This window comes from Gigantopelta aegis, chromosome 10, assembly GCF_016097555.1.
Source record: "Gigantopelta aegis isolate Gae_Host chromosome 10, Gae_host_genome, whole genome shotgun sequence".
NCBI classification, from domain to species: domain Eukaryota; kingdom Metazoa; phylum Mollusca; class Gastropoda; order Neomphalida; family Peltospiridae; genus Gigantopelta; species Gigantopelta aegis.
Window position 1 is genome coordinate 22,956,446 of NC_054708.1, and position 15,891 is coordinate 22,972,336.

At 40.4% G+C, this 15,891-nt stretch overlaps 1 protein-coding gene across 1 annotated transcript; it reads right to left on the reverse strand.

The window, feature by feature from the left end:
• Nucleotides 1–10,227: 10,227 nt before the first annotated feature.
• Nucleotides 10,228–15,685, reverse strand: LOC121383538. The gene is made up of 2 exons (XM_041513625.1): nt 15,207–15,685; nt 10,228–10,324 (listed from the first exon to the last, which is right to left on the reverse strand). The coding sequence occupies exons 1-2, from the start codon at nt 15,413–15,415 to the stop codon at nt 10,228–10,230; spliced, it is 306 nt and encodes a 101-aa protein (XP_041369559.1). The 5' UTR covers nt 15,416–15,685.
• Between the last annotated feature and the right edge of the window lie 206 nt (nt 15,686–15,891).

Here is a 15,891-nt window from a genome sequence, read left to right on the forward strand (position 1 = left end):
ACAAAGTAGAGAATGCCAAGTTCCATTCAACAAACATATTTATACAAAAAAAAAAAAAAATGTTTCAATATAAATAAGGACATGATACCAGTAAATAACCCCACCAAGATATCACTCTAATAAACGTATAGCCTTTGAGAGTCAGACGTGTATAGACTTTTGAATTTTTGACGTGCATAGACGTTTGAACTTCTGGCGTCTTTAGAGTTTTGAATTTCTGACGTCTATAGACTTTTGAATTTCTTACTTCAATAGACTTTTGTTTGAATTTCTTACGTCTATAGACGTTTAAATTTCTGACGTCTATAGACTTTTGAACTTCTGACGTCTATAGAGTTTTGAATTTCTGACGTCTATAGACCTTTTAATTCCTTACGTTTATAGACTTTTGTTTGAATTTCTTACGTCTATAGACGTTTAAATTTCTGACGTCTATAGACTTTTGAACTTCTGACGTCTATAGAGTTTTGAATTTCTGACGTCTATAGACCTTTTAATTCCTTACGTCTATAGACTTTTGTATTCCTTACGTCTATAGACTTTTAAATTTCTGACGTCTATAGACATTTTAATTTCTGATGTCTATAGACTTTTGAATTTCTGACGTCTATAGACTTTTGAATTTCTGACGTCTATAGACTTGAATTTCTTACGTCTATAGACTTTTGAACTTCTGACGTCTATAGACTTATGAATTTCTGACGTCTATAGACTTTTGAATTTCTGACGTCTATAGACTTTTGAATTTCTTACGTCTATAGACTTTTGAACTTCTGACGTCTATAGACTTTTGAATTTCTGGCGTCTATAGACTTTTGAATTTCTGACGTCTATAGACTTTTTTCCTACCTCTCGATATCAATAAATAATTTTCTGAACATTTTCCCCATGATTTGTCTCACGGGGATCAATGTAATAATATTTTACCACTGACGCGGCAGGTTTCCGCTAATAACACGGCAAGACATGGACGTCCAATGGTGTTTTGCTCACAGATCATAGCAACCGGAATATTATTAATTCCTCGTGCTTGCGGATCTTCGCTCGTGTATTCTTTGTTGTCGCGAAGCCGTCGTACGTCAAACCGAGTGGATTATCTTTATTAATATGGGCTATCCTTGGCATGTTTTATTCCGTCTGTTTAAAAGTGTACGTAAAATAAATGCATGCCGCGGGGGGTTGGAAGTCCTTCTATAGAAGAAGCATTTGAACGATTCATTGGACGGATCCTTTGGAATTTTCAATGTGCAGAGGCACAATTTTGGGTACATCAATGGTTTTGTCGTTCACATTCAAAAACTAATTTCCCTTCCCAACGAAAAAAACCCAAGTTTGTTTGTTTGTTTAACGACACCACTAGAACACATTGATTTATTAATCATCGGTTACTGGATGTCAAACATTTGGTAATTTTGACATATAGCCTTAGAGAGGAAGCACGCTACATTTTCCCATTAGTAGCAAGGAATTGTTTTATGCACCATCCCACAGACAGGATAGCACATACCACGGCCTGCTTTTTAAAATCTGTGTCAGAAATCGTGCCGTGTTATCGTCCATATCCTATTATCGGACTCGTTAACGTTTGACGTTAATTTGTTGAAATAAACTAGCCGAACCGTTGATGTTTTCCATCAGTCTCGGCGGGACATGTATTATCTGATATGATCTTTACGACCACTGTTCATTTCGCTCCTGTGATGTTTACAAACCGACTTATTAGAAATGAGGACGGCAATCCTATTTTGGGATGATGGCCAGGCATGTCGCCCTTCCAGGCAGACCGGCCTCTGTGTTGTCATGGTTAAGTCATCGGACATATGTAACGCTGGTAGGTACAGGGTTCGCAGCCAGGTACCAGGCTCCCACCCAGAGCGAGTTTTAACGACTCACTGAGTAGGTGTAAGACCATTACACCCTCTTCTCTCTCACTAACCACTAACAACTAACCCACTGTCCTCGACGTACAGCCCAGATGGCTAAGGTGTGTGCCCAGGATAGAGTGCTTGAACCTTAATTGGATATGAGCACGAAAATAAGTTGAAATGAAATGAATGAATGAATGAAATGAATCCATACAGAACAAGGCCGAGTTCAGCCAGACCGAGCAAAACAAAACAAAAGCGTCCGCAAGACAGGTTTCTGCGTTTCACGGCAATAATCCAAATGGCCAAGCCGGGAATCAGTGAAATAGTTTGCGAACGTCAGCGAAACGTCTGCTGGCAGGTTGACCTTGGGGCAGGTAGTTCGGGCCATCGTGTTCCGCGTTTTTGACTCTTGACATGATCCGTGTTTTTGACTCAAGTCGTTTGGGACCCGTCTCCAGAGTCCGGACAGCCAGAATAGAGAGCAGTGGGGAGAACAACATGTCTCGCAAATTAGATCATTAACCAAACCCATTGCGGATTGCTCACTTGTTGATGGATCACAGATCAAATTGGTCGGTCTGTTCTGGGACGTCCTTGCCAAGAAGACTTCTTCCTCTGGGCGGTTGCATCAGTTTATCATCCTCTGAGGGCAATTTCAGACGATAAAATTGTAAGTGGCATGCATGGTAATTGGCTATTTAGAATAGTAGTAGGAACAAACCTGTGTGAGTAATAACACATTTCAAAGTTTTTATTCTAGTTTTCTTAAAAGTCTCAGGTTCAACCCGTTAAAACTGACACTAATTTTGGTTAATCTACAAACTTGTAACACATCTTGATAAAGTTACAATAGAGTGAAACAAGAGTCAGTGACATTGAAACGGACAAATACCCTTTAACACTAGACTAGGGCTGAATCTCTATAAGCGATATTTCTCAGGCATAAATGTGTTATTAAAAATATTAAAAATGCATTTTGTGGTATTAGAAACACTTCGGATGTACGGAAATGGATAATCTAAACAATACAATCTAAGTAATGTCCGATTTCAGTTAACAAAAACGGCTCTGCTAAACATGTTTTTGTGAATATTATTTCTTTGCCTGCCCTCCCCCTTCCCCTCCCCCTCCCCCCTCTCCCACCTCTCTCCCCCTCTCCCCCTCCTCCCCTCCCCTCTCCCCTTCTCCCTCCCCTCTCCCCCCTCTCCCCCCTCCCTATCTCTCTCTCTCTCTCCTCTCCCCTCCCTCTCTCTCCCCTCACTCCCTCCCCCCACTCCCCCTCCCTCTCTCTCTCTCTCTCTCTCTCTCTCTCTCTCTCTCTCTCTCTCTCTCTCTCTCTCTCTCTCTCTCTCTCTCTCCCTCTCTCCCTCCCTCCCTCTCCCTCTCCCTCTCCCTCTCCCTCTCCCTCTCTCATACAGTTTACCACCACATCCTAGTCCTTTTCTCTCCTATGTGGCGTCATAACCATAATCATAATCGTTTTATAATGTGCTGAGGTGTTGTTTAAAAATTCGGTTTCCTTTTGTGCCTTTCGCGTCTCAATTACATGCGAGATTTGCACGGAATCGAGTTAAGCCATTCTGCTTTAATTTCCTGTTTTACAATATCTAATTCTAATAGCTATTGTTAACAAGATATGATTCGTGGTAGGGTTTTTTTGTATGAGTCGTCGCTATTTTGCGAACTAAGGTATTTAAAACTTTTTTCTTCTTCTTTTCTTTCCTTTTCTTCTTTCTTTTCTTCTTTTTCAACTCAAGAAGATCAAATTAATCTGTCGTACACGTAGTTGATCATTTAAAAAAAAAACCTTGTAGTTTCTGGGTTTGTTTGGGGGGTTTTAATTAGTATTTTTATTTTTATTTTTCTTATTATTTTTGTAATCCATCGACATTTATGTTTTAATACATAGCTTCTCGTAATCTAAGAAATAAAAACCTAATCGATATTCCAGACATATTTCTCCTTCTCAACTTTCTACGGCATCTCTTGTCACCGTTATGGAACTTGATGACAGTTGCCCTACTAACGACGGTCTATGCAATCATTTTTTATTTGTCTTAACCTTATTCTTCTACCACGACCACAACCACAAAATTATTTATGGTTATTTTGGCATTTGAGAGAGAAACAGAGAGAGATACACAGAGAGACAGACAGAGAGAGAGAGAGAGAGAGAGAGAGAGAGAGAGAGAGAGAGAGAGAGAGAGAGAGAGAGAGAGAGAGAGAGAGAGAGAGAGAGAGAGAGAGAGAGACTACATACCCCGAAATAAATCGTGAGGCATTGTTACTGAACTTAGGGAGGGAGGAGTCATATCTATCGAGGACCATCGATCCTATTATCTGTCGCACCTCAGACGAGCGCTTTTTCACTTAACTACACTCCGCCTTATCTCCGTTTTAAGGTCATTGTGGCGTTATTTTAAGTTTCATGCAACAGATCTAGGACATGCACCTTTAACGGTGCAAATGAGCATTAGTTTGTTTAGAAACAATATACGATCAGTTGCAAACTAAATACAGGCAACGTGTATACCATAAAATCACTTTTGTTTGTGGAAGTCTAAAAGCTCACATAGACTGGATGCGGCGCGTGCGTGCGGTGTGGATTAAAAAAAAATCGAAATACATTAATTTCAATGAGAGCATCTAGACTGGATGCGTACGCATACGGCCAGCCGCAATAAAATAATCGTATACAGAGTGTGTGCCCAAAACACAAGCCGCAGGCGCTTCAGACGCAATAGTCGGACCGCACGAACGCGCCGCTTCCAATCTATATGAGTCTGAATCTTTGTGCAATTCGTGGACGAATTTAAGAACACAACGAAAATATAATACATGTATTAAAAAATAATACGAATTTATGATGCTATCTTTTTGATACACGAATTGTAAGTACTCGACGAAATGTGTTATAATTTATCAAAACCACGAATATTTAAGCCCACGAAATTACAGAATCTCATAGTATTGTAAATCAATAGCATGCTTAATTAAAAGAGTATTATATTATATTCGTGTTTGTGTTTTGTTAGCAACCAGCGTGTAATATGATAAAGATTTCGCCATCCACCCATCCGGCGTTTTGTTATGGCATTGACGCATCGCTGTAGTATTAAGACATGGGTGCTGTGAAAGTCGGGTAATTATTGTAACCTTTAGTCTGAATTTATTGATTAGGTAATCCCTACAGGTGGATCGATGTTTGGTGCATTAAGTACATCCCTTGATGCTGTCACTAACAAAGATTGATGTCTGTAAATAAGCTGGAATTTTAAATATTTTTTTAATGTCTCCATCCACTGCGTTTGGCCTACGCAGATTAGTTTTGAGTAAAACGCTACATGGTAGATAAAATGAAAGATAATCCAGACAGACAGACAGGCAGACAGACAGGCAGACAGACAGACAAGACGATTTTAATGTCTCCATCCACTGCGTTTGGCCTACGTAGATTAGTTTTGAGTAAAACGCTACATGGTAGATAAAATGAAAGATAATCCAGACAGACAGACAGGCAGACAGGCAGACAGACAGACAAGACGATTTTAATGTCTCCATCCACTGCGTTTGGCCTACGTAGATTAGTTTTGAGTAAAACGCTACATGGTAGATAAAATGGTAGATAAAATGAAAGATAATCCAGACAGACAGACAGCAGGCAGGCAGACAGACAGACAGACAGAGACAGACATGCAGGCAGACAGGCAGACAGACAGACAGACAAGACGATTTTAATGTCTCTACCCACTGTTTTTGAACTACGTAGATCAGTTTTAGGTAAAACACTACATGGTAGATAAAATGAAAGATAATCCAGACAGACAGACAGAGAGACAGACAGGAAGACAGAAAAACACAAGAAAATGTTGTAGTATGTTGTGTTTACAGACACCATTAGAGCACATTGACCGGCTATTGGATGTAAAATATATGATAATTTTGACATAATATAGTCTGAAAGAGGAAATCCGCTACATTTTTCAATTAGTAGCAAGGGATCTTTTATATGCATCATCCCACAGACAGGGAAAAACATGCACGAGACAGGCAAACAGATGGGGTAAAAGAGAGACATAGAGAGGGGGCAGAGTTTGGAGAGAGAAAGAGAGAGAGAGAGAGAGAGAGAGAGAGAGAGAGAGAGAGAGAGAGAGAGAGAGAGAGAGAGAGAGCGGGGGGATCAGAGTTAGATGAGTAGTTTATTTTGCGGAAGCGGGTTCTCTACCCACCTCTTGTTTCTCCCCACCCCTTCTCTCCCCCCCCCCTCAATCTCTCCCTCCCAAACTCTCTCGTAATTATCTCTCTCTCCACTCTCTGATCTATAATATCTCTCTCTCTCTCTCTCTCTCACTCTCTCTCTCCTCTCTCTCTCTCTCTCTCTCTCTCTCTCTCTCTCTCTCTCTCTCGCCGTCTCTCTCGCTGTCTCTCTCTCTCGTATATTAACGTTTATCTGATTTTTTTGTATTCTACGGATCACGAGTTGATACAGTGTGTGTCGCTTATAAATGAACGGTCAGGACAAGAGATCTGCAGACTTTTAAGTCCCTCATTAATCTCCGATATTTATAGAACTGGGTCTAAGTCGTGTAATCATGGCCGCCATTGACGAAATAAAGAATTTTTTTTCTAGCAGAGATCTCGCTTCTGTGGTCATTCACTTCATTTTGTTCACGTGATATTAAGCAACAAATTAACAGCTTGTTCTTGTCATTACATTTTTTAACTTCTTTTTCTGGAGAGTCACATCCTCGGGAGGTCACTCGTGATCAATTTATGTTATAAACAGCGAGTTCAAGTAGACAACATCAATCAAGCATTCTGAGAATACAACTAATGCAATATATGTCCCCTACCGGGCCCAACAAATTTTCGTATCTCTTAAATTCAAGGGCCATAATTCTATAAATCGCCATGAACAATTAAACTTGATCTTTAACAGTACATTGTAACACTATATACAAAATGTCATCTCAATATCTTCAGGCATTAGAAAATAAAAATCCGGAAAATAAATTTTCACATCACTTAAGTTCAAGTGCCATAACACTGAAAATGGGAAAATTGCCATGAAAGTCAAACTGTAACAGGACGTCATTAACTACACACAAAATTTTGGTTCAATATCTCAAGGAATTGTGAAAAAACCATCCGGAAAACTATATGTGGGATGGACAGATGGACAGACGGACGGACAGACAGAGAGATGGACGGAGATGAAACCTATAGTCCCCTCCGGTTGGACTGGTAGGGGGACTAACAAACGACAATATACCATAATTATATGAAAGTTATTATTAAATATTGTCAGTGGTGAAATGCTTTTCAATTTGCGAAGTGGAAAAGCATTCACTTGTGACGTCAACATAAACTGACGGATGACGAATTGAAAATTATTGTACATTAGTCTGTCCAATAGTTTACGGCCTTTGATGTGCCATATTAAAAACAAACTCCTCCTGAATATGCCTTGTACTAAATCAGTCTGTTTTAGTATACGTCTGAAATAACGGCAATGTTTGGGGTTTTTTTGCGGGGGGGGGGGGGGGGGGGGGGGGGCTTTTTGGGGGTCTTCTCCGGTATTCAAATAATCCGGTATGGTACAAACATAAAGATGGTGTTTAAATAGCAATGGTCGTTAGTCATAAAGAAGCCAATGAAATCTTTGGAGAAAACATTGAAAATCCAAGATGGTGCACAATATGGCTGCCACTGTTAAAAACAGAAATGAGAAATCACCATTTTTAATAGAGTGGCTAAGAGTTTGCTCTACGCACACGCCTACCACAGAAATCCAGGTACCGCTACTAGTCAAACACAACCCAGACTCAACACATATATAAGAAAGCTGTCCCAGATTTGGAAATAGGGAAATCAATAAACTGGTTCTAATAAAGTCGGTAATATTGTTCCACACAACTGACATAAAAATCCACTGTAGCAGTTTTTATAACTCTCAATACTTTTAATGTTATAGAACAAGGATTTCATAACCAAGAACGTGGCCTTGACGTGTGATCATCGGTATTGACTACAAACCGACCCCCCCCCCCAACCTCATACTCACCAGTCACACACAGGTTCACTTTTTAATACTTTTTCGATGTAATAAATGTTAGCCAAGAACCGTGGGAGATTAGTGGCGGTAGGGTGGATATCGAGGTTTTGGTGGGAGATGCATTGTCCACACTTCAAAACAATGCTGACAGGTATGAGGCACCGATCTACAGTGCGACTCAGTGGGGAGATGTGACGGTCAACTACACTGACTTCCTTTAAACTTACACTCATATTAATCCAGAGCGGGGCGGTTTGGGGGCTTGGGGGGGGGGAGGAGAGAGAGAGAGCGATGAGGAGGAGAGGGGGAGGAGAGATGATGCGAGAGGCGGGAGGGTCGTTTGTGGAGAGGGAAGATGGAGACGAGAGTGAGCGAGGAGGGAGGGGAAGAGGGGAGAGGGAGGAGGATGAGAGCGAGCACCCACCGTCAATGAACTGTTGTGACGACAAATGATGACAAAAGACACGACCTGCTAACTAAGGTAGGATGCCACGTGGGGACGCGAGAAAGAGAGAGAGGGAGGAGAGAGGAGGAGAGAGAGAGGGGAGAGAGAGAGAGACGAGAAGAGCGATGAGAGAAGGAGAGCGAGACAGACAGAGACCAGAGACAGCGCGACAGAAGAGACAAGAGAGAGAGAGAGAGAGGGGGGAGAGAAAGAGGGGCGAGGAGAAGAAGAGAGAGAGAGGGAGAGAAGTTTGAGAGAGACTGAGCGAGGAGAGATTTTATTTTAACGCGCAATCAACAACTTGAAATTACGGCTATTATGGCGTTTGGAATTATGCTCTTTTAAAGTGTTTTAAACTAATAATTCTTAAATAAATGTGTATTGTTGTTATAATACCACATCACAAAACTCTATTTCGCTTGAAATTAACGACGAAAACGCAGTTGAATATCTAGTTATTTCGCTTGAAATTAACGATGAAGATGCAGTTGAATATCTAGTTAAAGCAAATGAGTCAAGTCAGACAGATCGCGTGACAAGCAATACCCTGTAATTCTAGGATCAGACTACCAAATAACAGCAGGAAGTTGGCTATTTCGACGGTTGCGTTATAACTTCCCCAACTCCCGACTTAGACGGGTGAGGTCAAACTAACAACTGGGCATCGCGTTGTGTTGTAATCGCGCTCAGACTAGCAACAAATGTCGGGCCCGATTCATTGTTTGAATCGGATACGACGGCCGTCGTAGACGTCGTAACAGCGCACAGACTAGCAACTGGACAGTTGTAGAAGTCGTGACAGGTGAAAGTTGGCCAACGTTCTGTTGGCAGTTGATAGTCTGAGACTAGCATTAATAGCAGTTTATGACTTCGCTTTAAGCGGTCACTATAATCAGTTGTTACAAACAGTGATGGCCGGATAAAAGCACAAAACTTAATTGAAAAGCACCAACACCAACAACACGTGCTCACAGCTGTGTCCTATATATGAGGCAGAATCTGCGCCCAAATTAATGGTCATCTTTCATAGCCTCTGACTGGACATGCTAGGGTAAATATGTCATTTCAAAATGGCACATGGCGTTGTTAATCATAAGCCGTTTAAATTTACCAAGTAGCAAATGACCTAACTCAGGAATAAAAACATTCGTCCTAATGAAGGTTTTCGCTCGATAGCAGCGTTCGCCGTTCGATAACACCACTGCTAAATCCGTGGCACCGTATTATTAGCTTTAAATCTGTGAAGCAACTGTTTCGTGAAATGCGCCAGGATTCTATAAACATCAGAAGGGTAGAAGAGAGAGAGAGAGAGAGAGAGAGAGAGAGAGAGAGAGAGAGAGAGAGAGAGAGAGAGAGAGAGAGAGAGAGAGAGAGAGAGAGAGAGAGAGAGAGAGAGAGATGGAGGGAGGAAAAGAGGAAAAGAATGTTTGCCTAAGGACACTTGGACACATTTTAAACTACGGCTTTTTGGTATTATAATTAGAACTTTATTGCCATAGAGATTTACGATCATACGGTGTATATATAAGAACAATATGATAGGTATCCTCTGACGACTGAATTATCAAATGTTTGACATCCAATCGCCAGTGCCAGTATCTAATTAATGAAAAAAAGTAGATATTTATCAAGTATTTACATCGAGGTGACCAGTGTTACCCATTGTATTTACGTAATCATGTACGTCAAAAGAGAATACTTCCTTAGATTTCTATTGACATTTTGGTAACCTACTCTCCGCAACAGGTTTTGCTTTTCCATAACAGAGAGTTTGATTAAAATAAATGCTTAGTTGTCATTACATAGCGAACATGAGATATTTCAACAGAATGCAGTTTAAATTATTAATCTTCCTTTTTTCACATGTAAACACCATCGATCCACGGTATATCATGGGAAAAACCATTGTGTTGGAACTTCATTAAATAAACATTCTTCCGTTTTCTACAATGTAATCTGTAAAACAAAAAACAAAAAAAGTACTCGTCCTATTAGTCAGACGGACAGGCTTAAAATCCGAGTCAAAGTTTGCCTTTAACGACACCACTTGAGCACACTGATTTATTAATCATCGGCTATTGCATGTCAAAGACAGACGGGTTTAAAGTTAAAGTTTGTTTTGTTTAACGACACCACTAGAGCACACTGATTTATTAATCATCGGCTATTGCATGTCAAAGACAGACGGGTTTAAAATTAAAGTTTGTTTTGTTTAACGACACCACTAGAGCACATTGATTTATTAATCATCGGCTATTGCATGTCAAAGACAGACGGGTTTAAAATTAAAGTTTGTTTTGTTTAACGACACCACTAGAGCACATTGATTTATTAATCATCGGCTATTGCATGTCAAAGACAGACGGGTTTAAAGTTAAAGTTTGTTTTGTTTAACGACACCACTAGAGCACATTGATTTATTAATCATTGGCTATTGCATGTCACAGACAGGTTTAAAGTTAAAGTTTGTTTTGTTTAACGACACCACTAGAGCACATTGATTTATTAATCATCGGCTATTGCATGTCAAAGACAGACGGGTTTAAAATTAAAGTTTGTTTTGTTTAACGACACCACTAGAGCACATTGATTTATTAATCATCGGCTATTGCATGTCAAAGACAGACGGGTTTAAAGTTAAAGTTTGTTTTGTTTAACAACACCACTAGAGCACATTGATTTATTAATCATTGGCTATTGCATGTCACAGACAGGTTTAAAGTTAAAGTTTGTTTTGTTTAACGACACCACTAGAGCACATTGATTTATTAATCATCGGCTATTGGATGTCAAACAGGCAGAGAGACAGGCAGTCAGACAGGTAGGCAGACGGACAGTTTATTCCTGTCTCACATTATTAACTATGTATATGAAATATACGCAAAATAAAACAAAAATAAAAGTACATATAGCTATTCTTTGTGGAATTATGACACAGTATATACTTTAACAGTATAGTACCGTATACTAAAACCCAAAAGTAACGCACATAATGGTTATGGTTACTAAGTAGTGTGTAATTTGCATACGAGTACTCGATTACAAGCTCCCAGTTCTGCGAAGTGATAAACGGTATATCAGTCTGTAGTTCTCCCCAATCTCAATATTTGTTAAAGGGACAGACCCTAGTTTCAAACCGTGAAAAAGTAACACTAAGTTTAGTTAATCTACAAACCTGTAACACATTTGGATAAAGTTACAATTGAGTGAAACATGAGTGTGTGACTTTGAAATGATGAAATACCCTCTAAAAATAGACTAAAACTGTTACTTCTCAGACGCACGTGCGTTTTTAAAAATATGAGAAATGCATTTTGTGATATTAAAAGCACCAGGTTGATAATCTAAACAATAAAATCTAAGTAAAGTATGATTTAAGTTATTAAAAACGGTTTAACGTTACAAAAATATGCATTAGTGTTTAACAACTAGGGTATGTTCCTTTAATCCTTTTTTTTTTTTTTTTTTTTTTTTTAATATGTCGCTTTTCTTTTGGTGTTCGGTATAGTATTGCGGCTTATACGCTTGCATAAATATAAAGCAAACATGTTGCATGGCTACTAATTCACCATGAATAATAAACGACTACACGGCAGACGGGGAATTGAGAACAATGTTTGCAGGCATAGCTAATAGATCGTATGACCAATCGCACTAATAAAGATAACGGTAACTAGAATCACTGTTGTAGTCACAAAGTTTTAGAGTTCATCTCATTTCATTTCAACTTTTTTTCGTGCTTATGGTTCAAACACGCTGTCCTGGGCACACACCTCAGCTATCTGGACTGTCTGCCCAGGACAGTGAGTTAGTTGTTAGTGGTTAGCGAGAGAGAAGAGAGTGTAGTGGTCTTACACCTACCCATTGAGTCGTTAAAATTCGCTCTGGGTGGGAGCCGGTACCAGGTTGCGAACCGTGTACCTACCAGCCTTATGTCCGGTGGCTTAACCACGACACCACCGAGGTCGGTAGTTAGAGTTAAAGTTTGTTTTGTTTTACGACACCACTAGAGCACATTGATTTATTAATCATTGGCTATTGGATGTCAAACATTTGGTAATTTTGACATAGTCTTAGAGAGGAAACCAGCAACATTGGGTTTTTTCATCAGTAGCAAGAAATCTGTTCTATGCAACATCCCACAGACAGGACAGCACATACCACGGTCTTTGATATACCAGTCGTGGTGCACTGACTGGAGCGAGAAATAACCCAATGGTCCTGCTGACGGTGATCGATCTTAGACCGATCGCGCATCAGGCAAGCGCTTTACCACTGGGCTACGTCTAGCCCTTTAAAGATAGAGAGTGTTAGTCTTCTAAAAAAAACAAATGTGCATGTTGATCTTGTTGAAACTTTCTCTTTCTTGCATAGCGCATTCTTTTCTGTATATAACCAGTTGGTTCTTGGTTAGCAGTTACTGTAATGCAATAGCGGAGCTGAAGGGAACTCGCCAACCGTAGTGGTTAATTTATGAGGACGTCAATGCATTAAAATGTCAGGGTGCATGCAGTCAAATGGAATCCCATGGACAATAGTATCATGTGTCAAAAACATTCCGACTCCATTGCATGGTCATGAAGACCCTGGATTGTTTGGATTTGGATCAGATATTAATCGTTAATTTTTTTTAATTATTTTTTTCGGGGGGGGGGGGGGGGGGGGCGAAATATAAAATCTTGTGTTATAGTTAATGGAAATATATCTTCATCATTTAATAAAGGGACCATAGACCTCTGGCGGTTCTAGGGCGAGGGGGTCAAAGGTGTCCCATATCACACACACACCCCTCCAGCTCGTTTTAAGTGCCCATTTTAATTACTTTTGGTTTTTCGACCTATCATTTATAATATACAACATTAAATTGCACTGAAAACGCGTCTCTGAGCATTTTCTGTTTCAAAATGTTCTGGGAAGCATACCCACGACTCCCTATAGAACTCGTTTCCTTTGGGAGCTCGACTTCCTTTGCCTTCAACAAGCCCTTTCATCTTAGAAGAATTTTGTGACCCGCCCCTGGACCTGTATATACGCTACAACACCTCGATCTTAAAATCAATCAAACCAAATTGGACATTAAATTGCCTATATTGGACATAGCCGGAAGTGTTTCCGTCTATTCTAGTTCCGCATAAAACGTGTCACGCTATTTTTAGTTACACTGTGACTCGGCATGCTTCACGCACGATAGTAGGCCTACCTGGCCCACTAGAAGAAATCCACCATGCAGCAATTTATACTGATGAGATGAAAACTAACTTAGGCTGTCCCATACCTCACCATGGTAGTATTTAATGCCGTATTTGAAACTGAAAGCACATCAGAACATAACGTACGAGACAGGAGGGTGCAGGGGGGCAACTACCAATCCCACCCCACCCCACCCCACCCCATCCCACCCCATATTGCTGGAGCAAATACTCAAATTCGGGCAACAACGGAAGAGATATTCGGGCAAAATGTGCTAACATGAAACCTTTTTACCATGTATTTTCGTCATTGTATTCGCAAAATTAGTTGTAATTCATTGGAAAATGCGTAGCGATTCGTGTGTAACCCTATATAGCCGTTGGTACTCCTACTTAGTAGGGCTTTCCTTTGGCACTGTCACTGATACTAATCATAAATAGAGTTTGAGTTAGGGTTAGGGTTAGTGTTAGTGACAGTGCCACAGGAAAGTCCTTCCTAATACTTTTATATTTAGATTAGTTCGGGCAAAAACCAGCAAACCACTACAAAATGTGGGAGCCCGTACGCCTATGCTTCAGAATGACAAATTATAGTCTGGTGAGTGACTATTTAGTTTTGGAGGTCGGCTTGGGGTAAAACAATTCGACCCAACAGTACTTTGAACTTGGCCATTGCCGTAAACCGTTCACTTGAAAAAAGGTTGATCTTGAATGAGCCGCTTTCACACACATAAACTGTGTATAGATAAACGGGCCGTTATAGAATTCGTTTTACATGACAATCACAACGCACGCCGCATTTCAGTTTGTGAATGCTTGTATTTACAGACGCGAACTCGGCATTTTACGAAAGGTGGATGCTGGGGGGGGGGGGGGGGGGGGGGGGGGGGGGGGGGCTTATATTATGTTTATTGGAATACTGGTAAAAACAATAAGAACTGTCAAAACTGGTGGGGTGAAGCAGTCGGCAACCTTTTGGAAGTCTGGGTTTTTCTGGTACATATATTATTCAGCGTTATTAATCACTATATATGCTAATTTGTACACCTCTACACAGATACGTTCTCTAAGACTTGATTGACTGACAGACTTAATGAATGGATGGATGAACGGACGGACGGACGGACGGATGGATGGATGGACGGATGGATGCATGGATGGATGGATGCATGAATTAATGAATGGATGCATGGATGGATGGATGCATGGATAGATGAGTAGAAGATGGATGAGTGATGGATGGATGGATAGATTCATGCATGGGTGGATGCATGCATGGGTGGGTGCGTGGGTTGCGATGGATGAATGAATGAATAAGCGAACAAACGTACGTCTTATTACACAATCACGAGTAACATACCAGATGATTGTCAAATAGAGGTAAGTACATCAGGACAACAAATTTATGATTAAATAATGAATGAACCCCGTATAATCATAGCTATGGCAAATAATCCATTACGATGAACCGCAAGGGCGAATCTAGGATTTCAAAAGGTGGGTGACAAGAGTTCTAAAAAGGGACCTCGTAAACCTTTGAATGTGACAAATAATCCACTACATGTCAGCACATTGATGAGCGGTCCCATGACTCCCCCTTAGATCCGCCCCTGGGACCTGTTTAGTGTGTGCTAGATGCATCTACTTACTCATTATCGTCGTCCTCCTCCTCGATGGCGTCGGGCTGACGTTGCAGATATCTCCGGGACTCTTTCTTGTCGCTGCCGCCGCTGCTGCTGTCGAAACTGGCCCCCGGCCATGCCAAATATATTGAATCTCGCACTATAGTTTCCAAACTTCCCACCTCGTGGAAAGACTGTGCCTTTGGGATGTGTAGCTTATCCTTCAGCCGTTGCATATTAATTAGGTAAAGAGACACAACTCACACACCAACACAGGTAGTGAAACCGAATAAGTATAGGTTTTCCTTTTCTCTGTACAGCACGTGGTGGGGGAAAAAACAAAACAAATTACACCATCCGGTCCACGCAGGCGTGGAAAAGCAGACGACAGAACTTTCCAATTTCTGAAAGCTACTTTTTCTCTCTCTCTGTCTATCTATCACATGCTAACGAATCGATCAGTTGAAAGTAAAATAAAACTATTATGAGTTTTGGTTATATAAATTTTTTTCAAACTTATATTACTAATGAAAATTAAATCTACTTGGATGTGAACACACAAGCTGTGAACGAGAAACAGTCGAATTATTGAATGACTGCTAGTTGCATGGCTGTGTATGTTGTTATCCGGACTTTATCGAATCTTTGCTTCCATTCATCAACAGAATTCGTGGTGGAACCGGCGCATGCGTGGTTAGTTTTTCATACAATA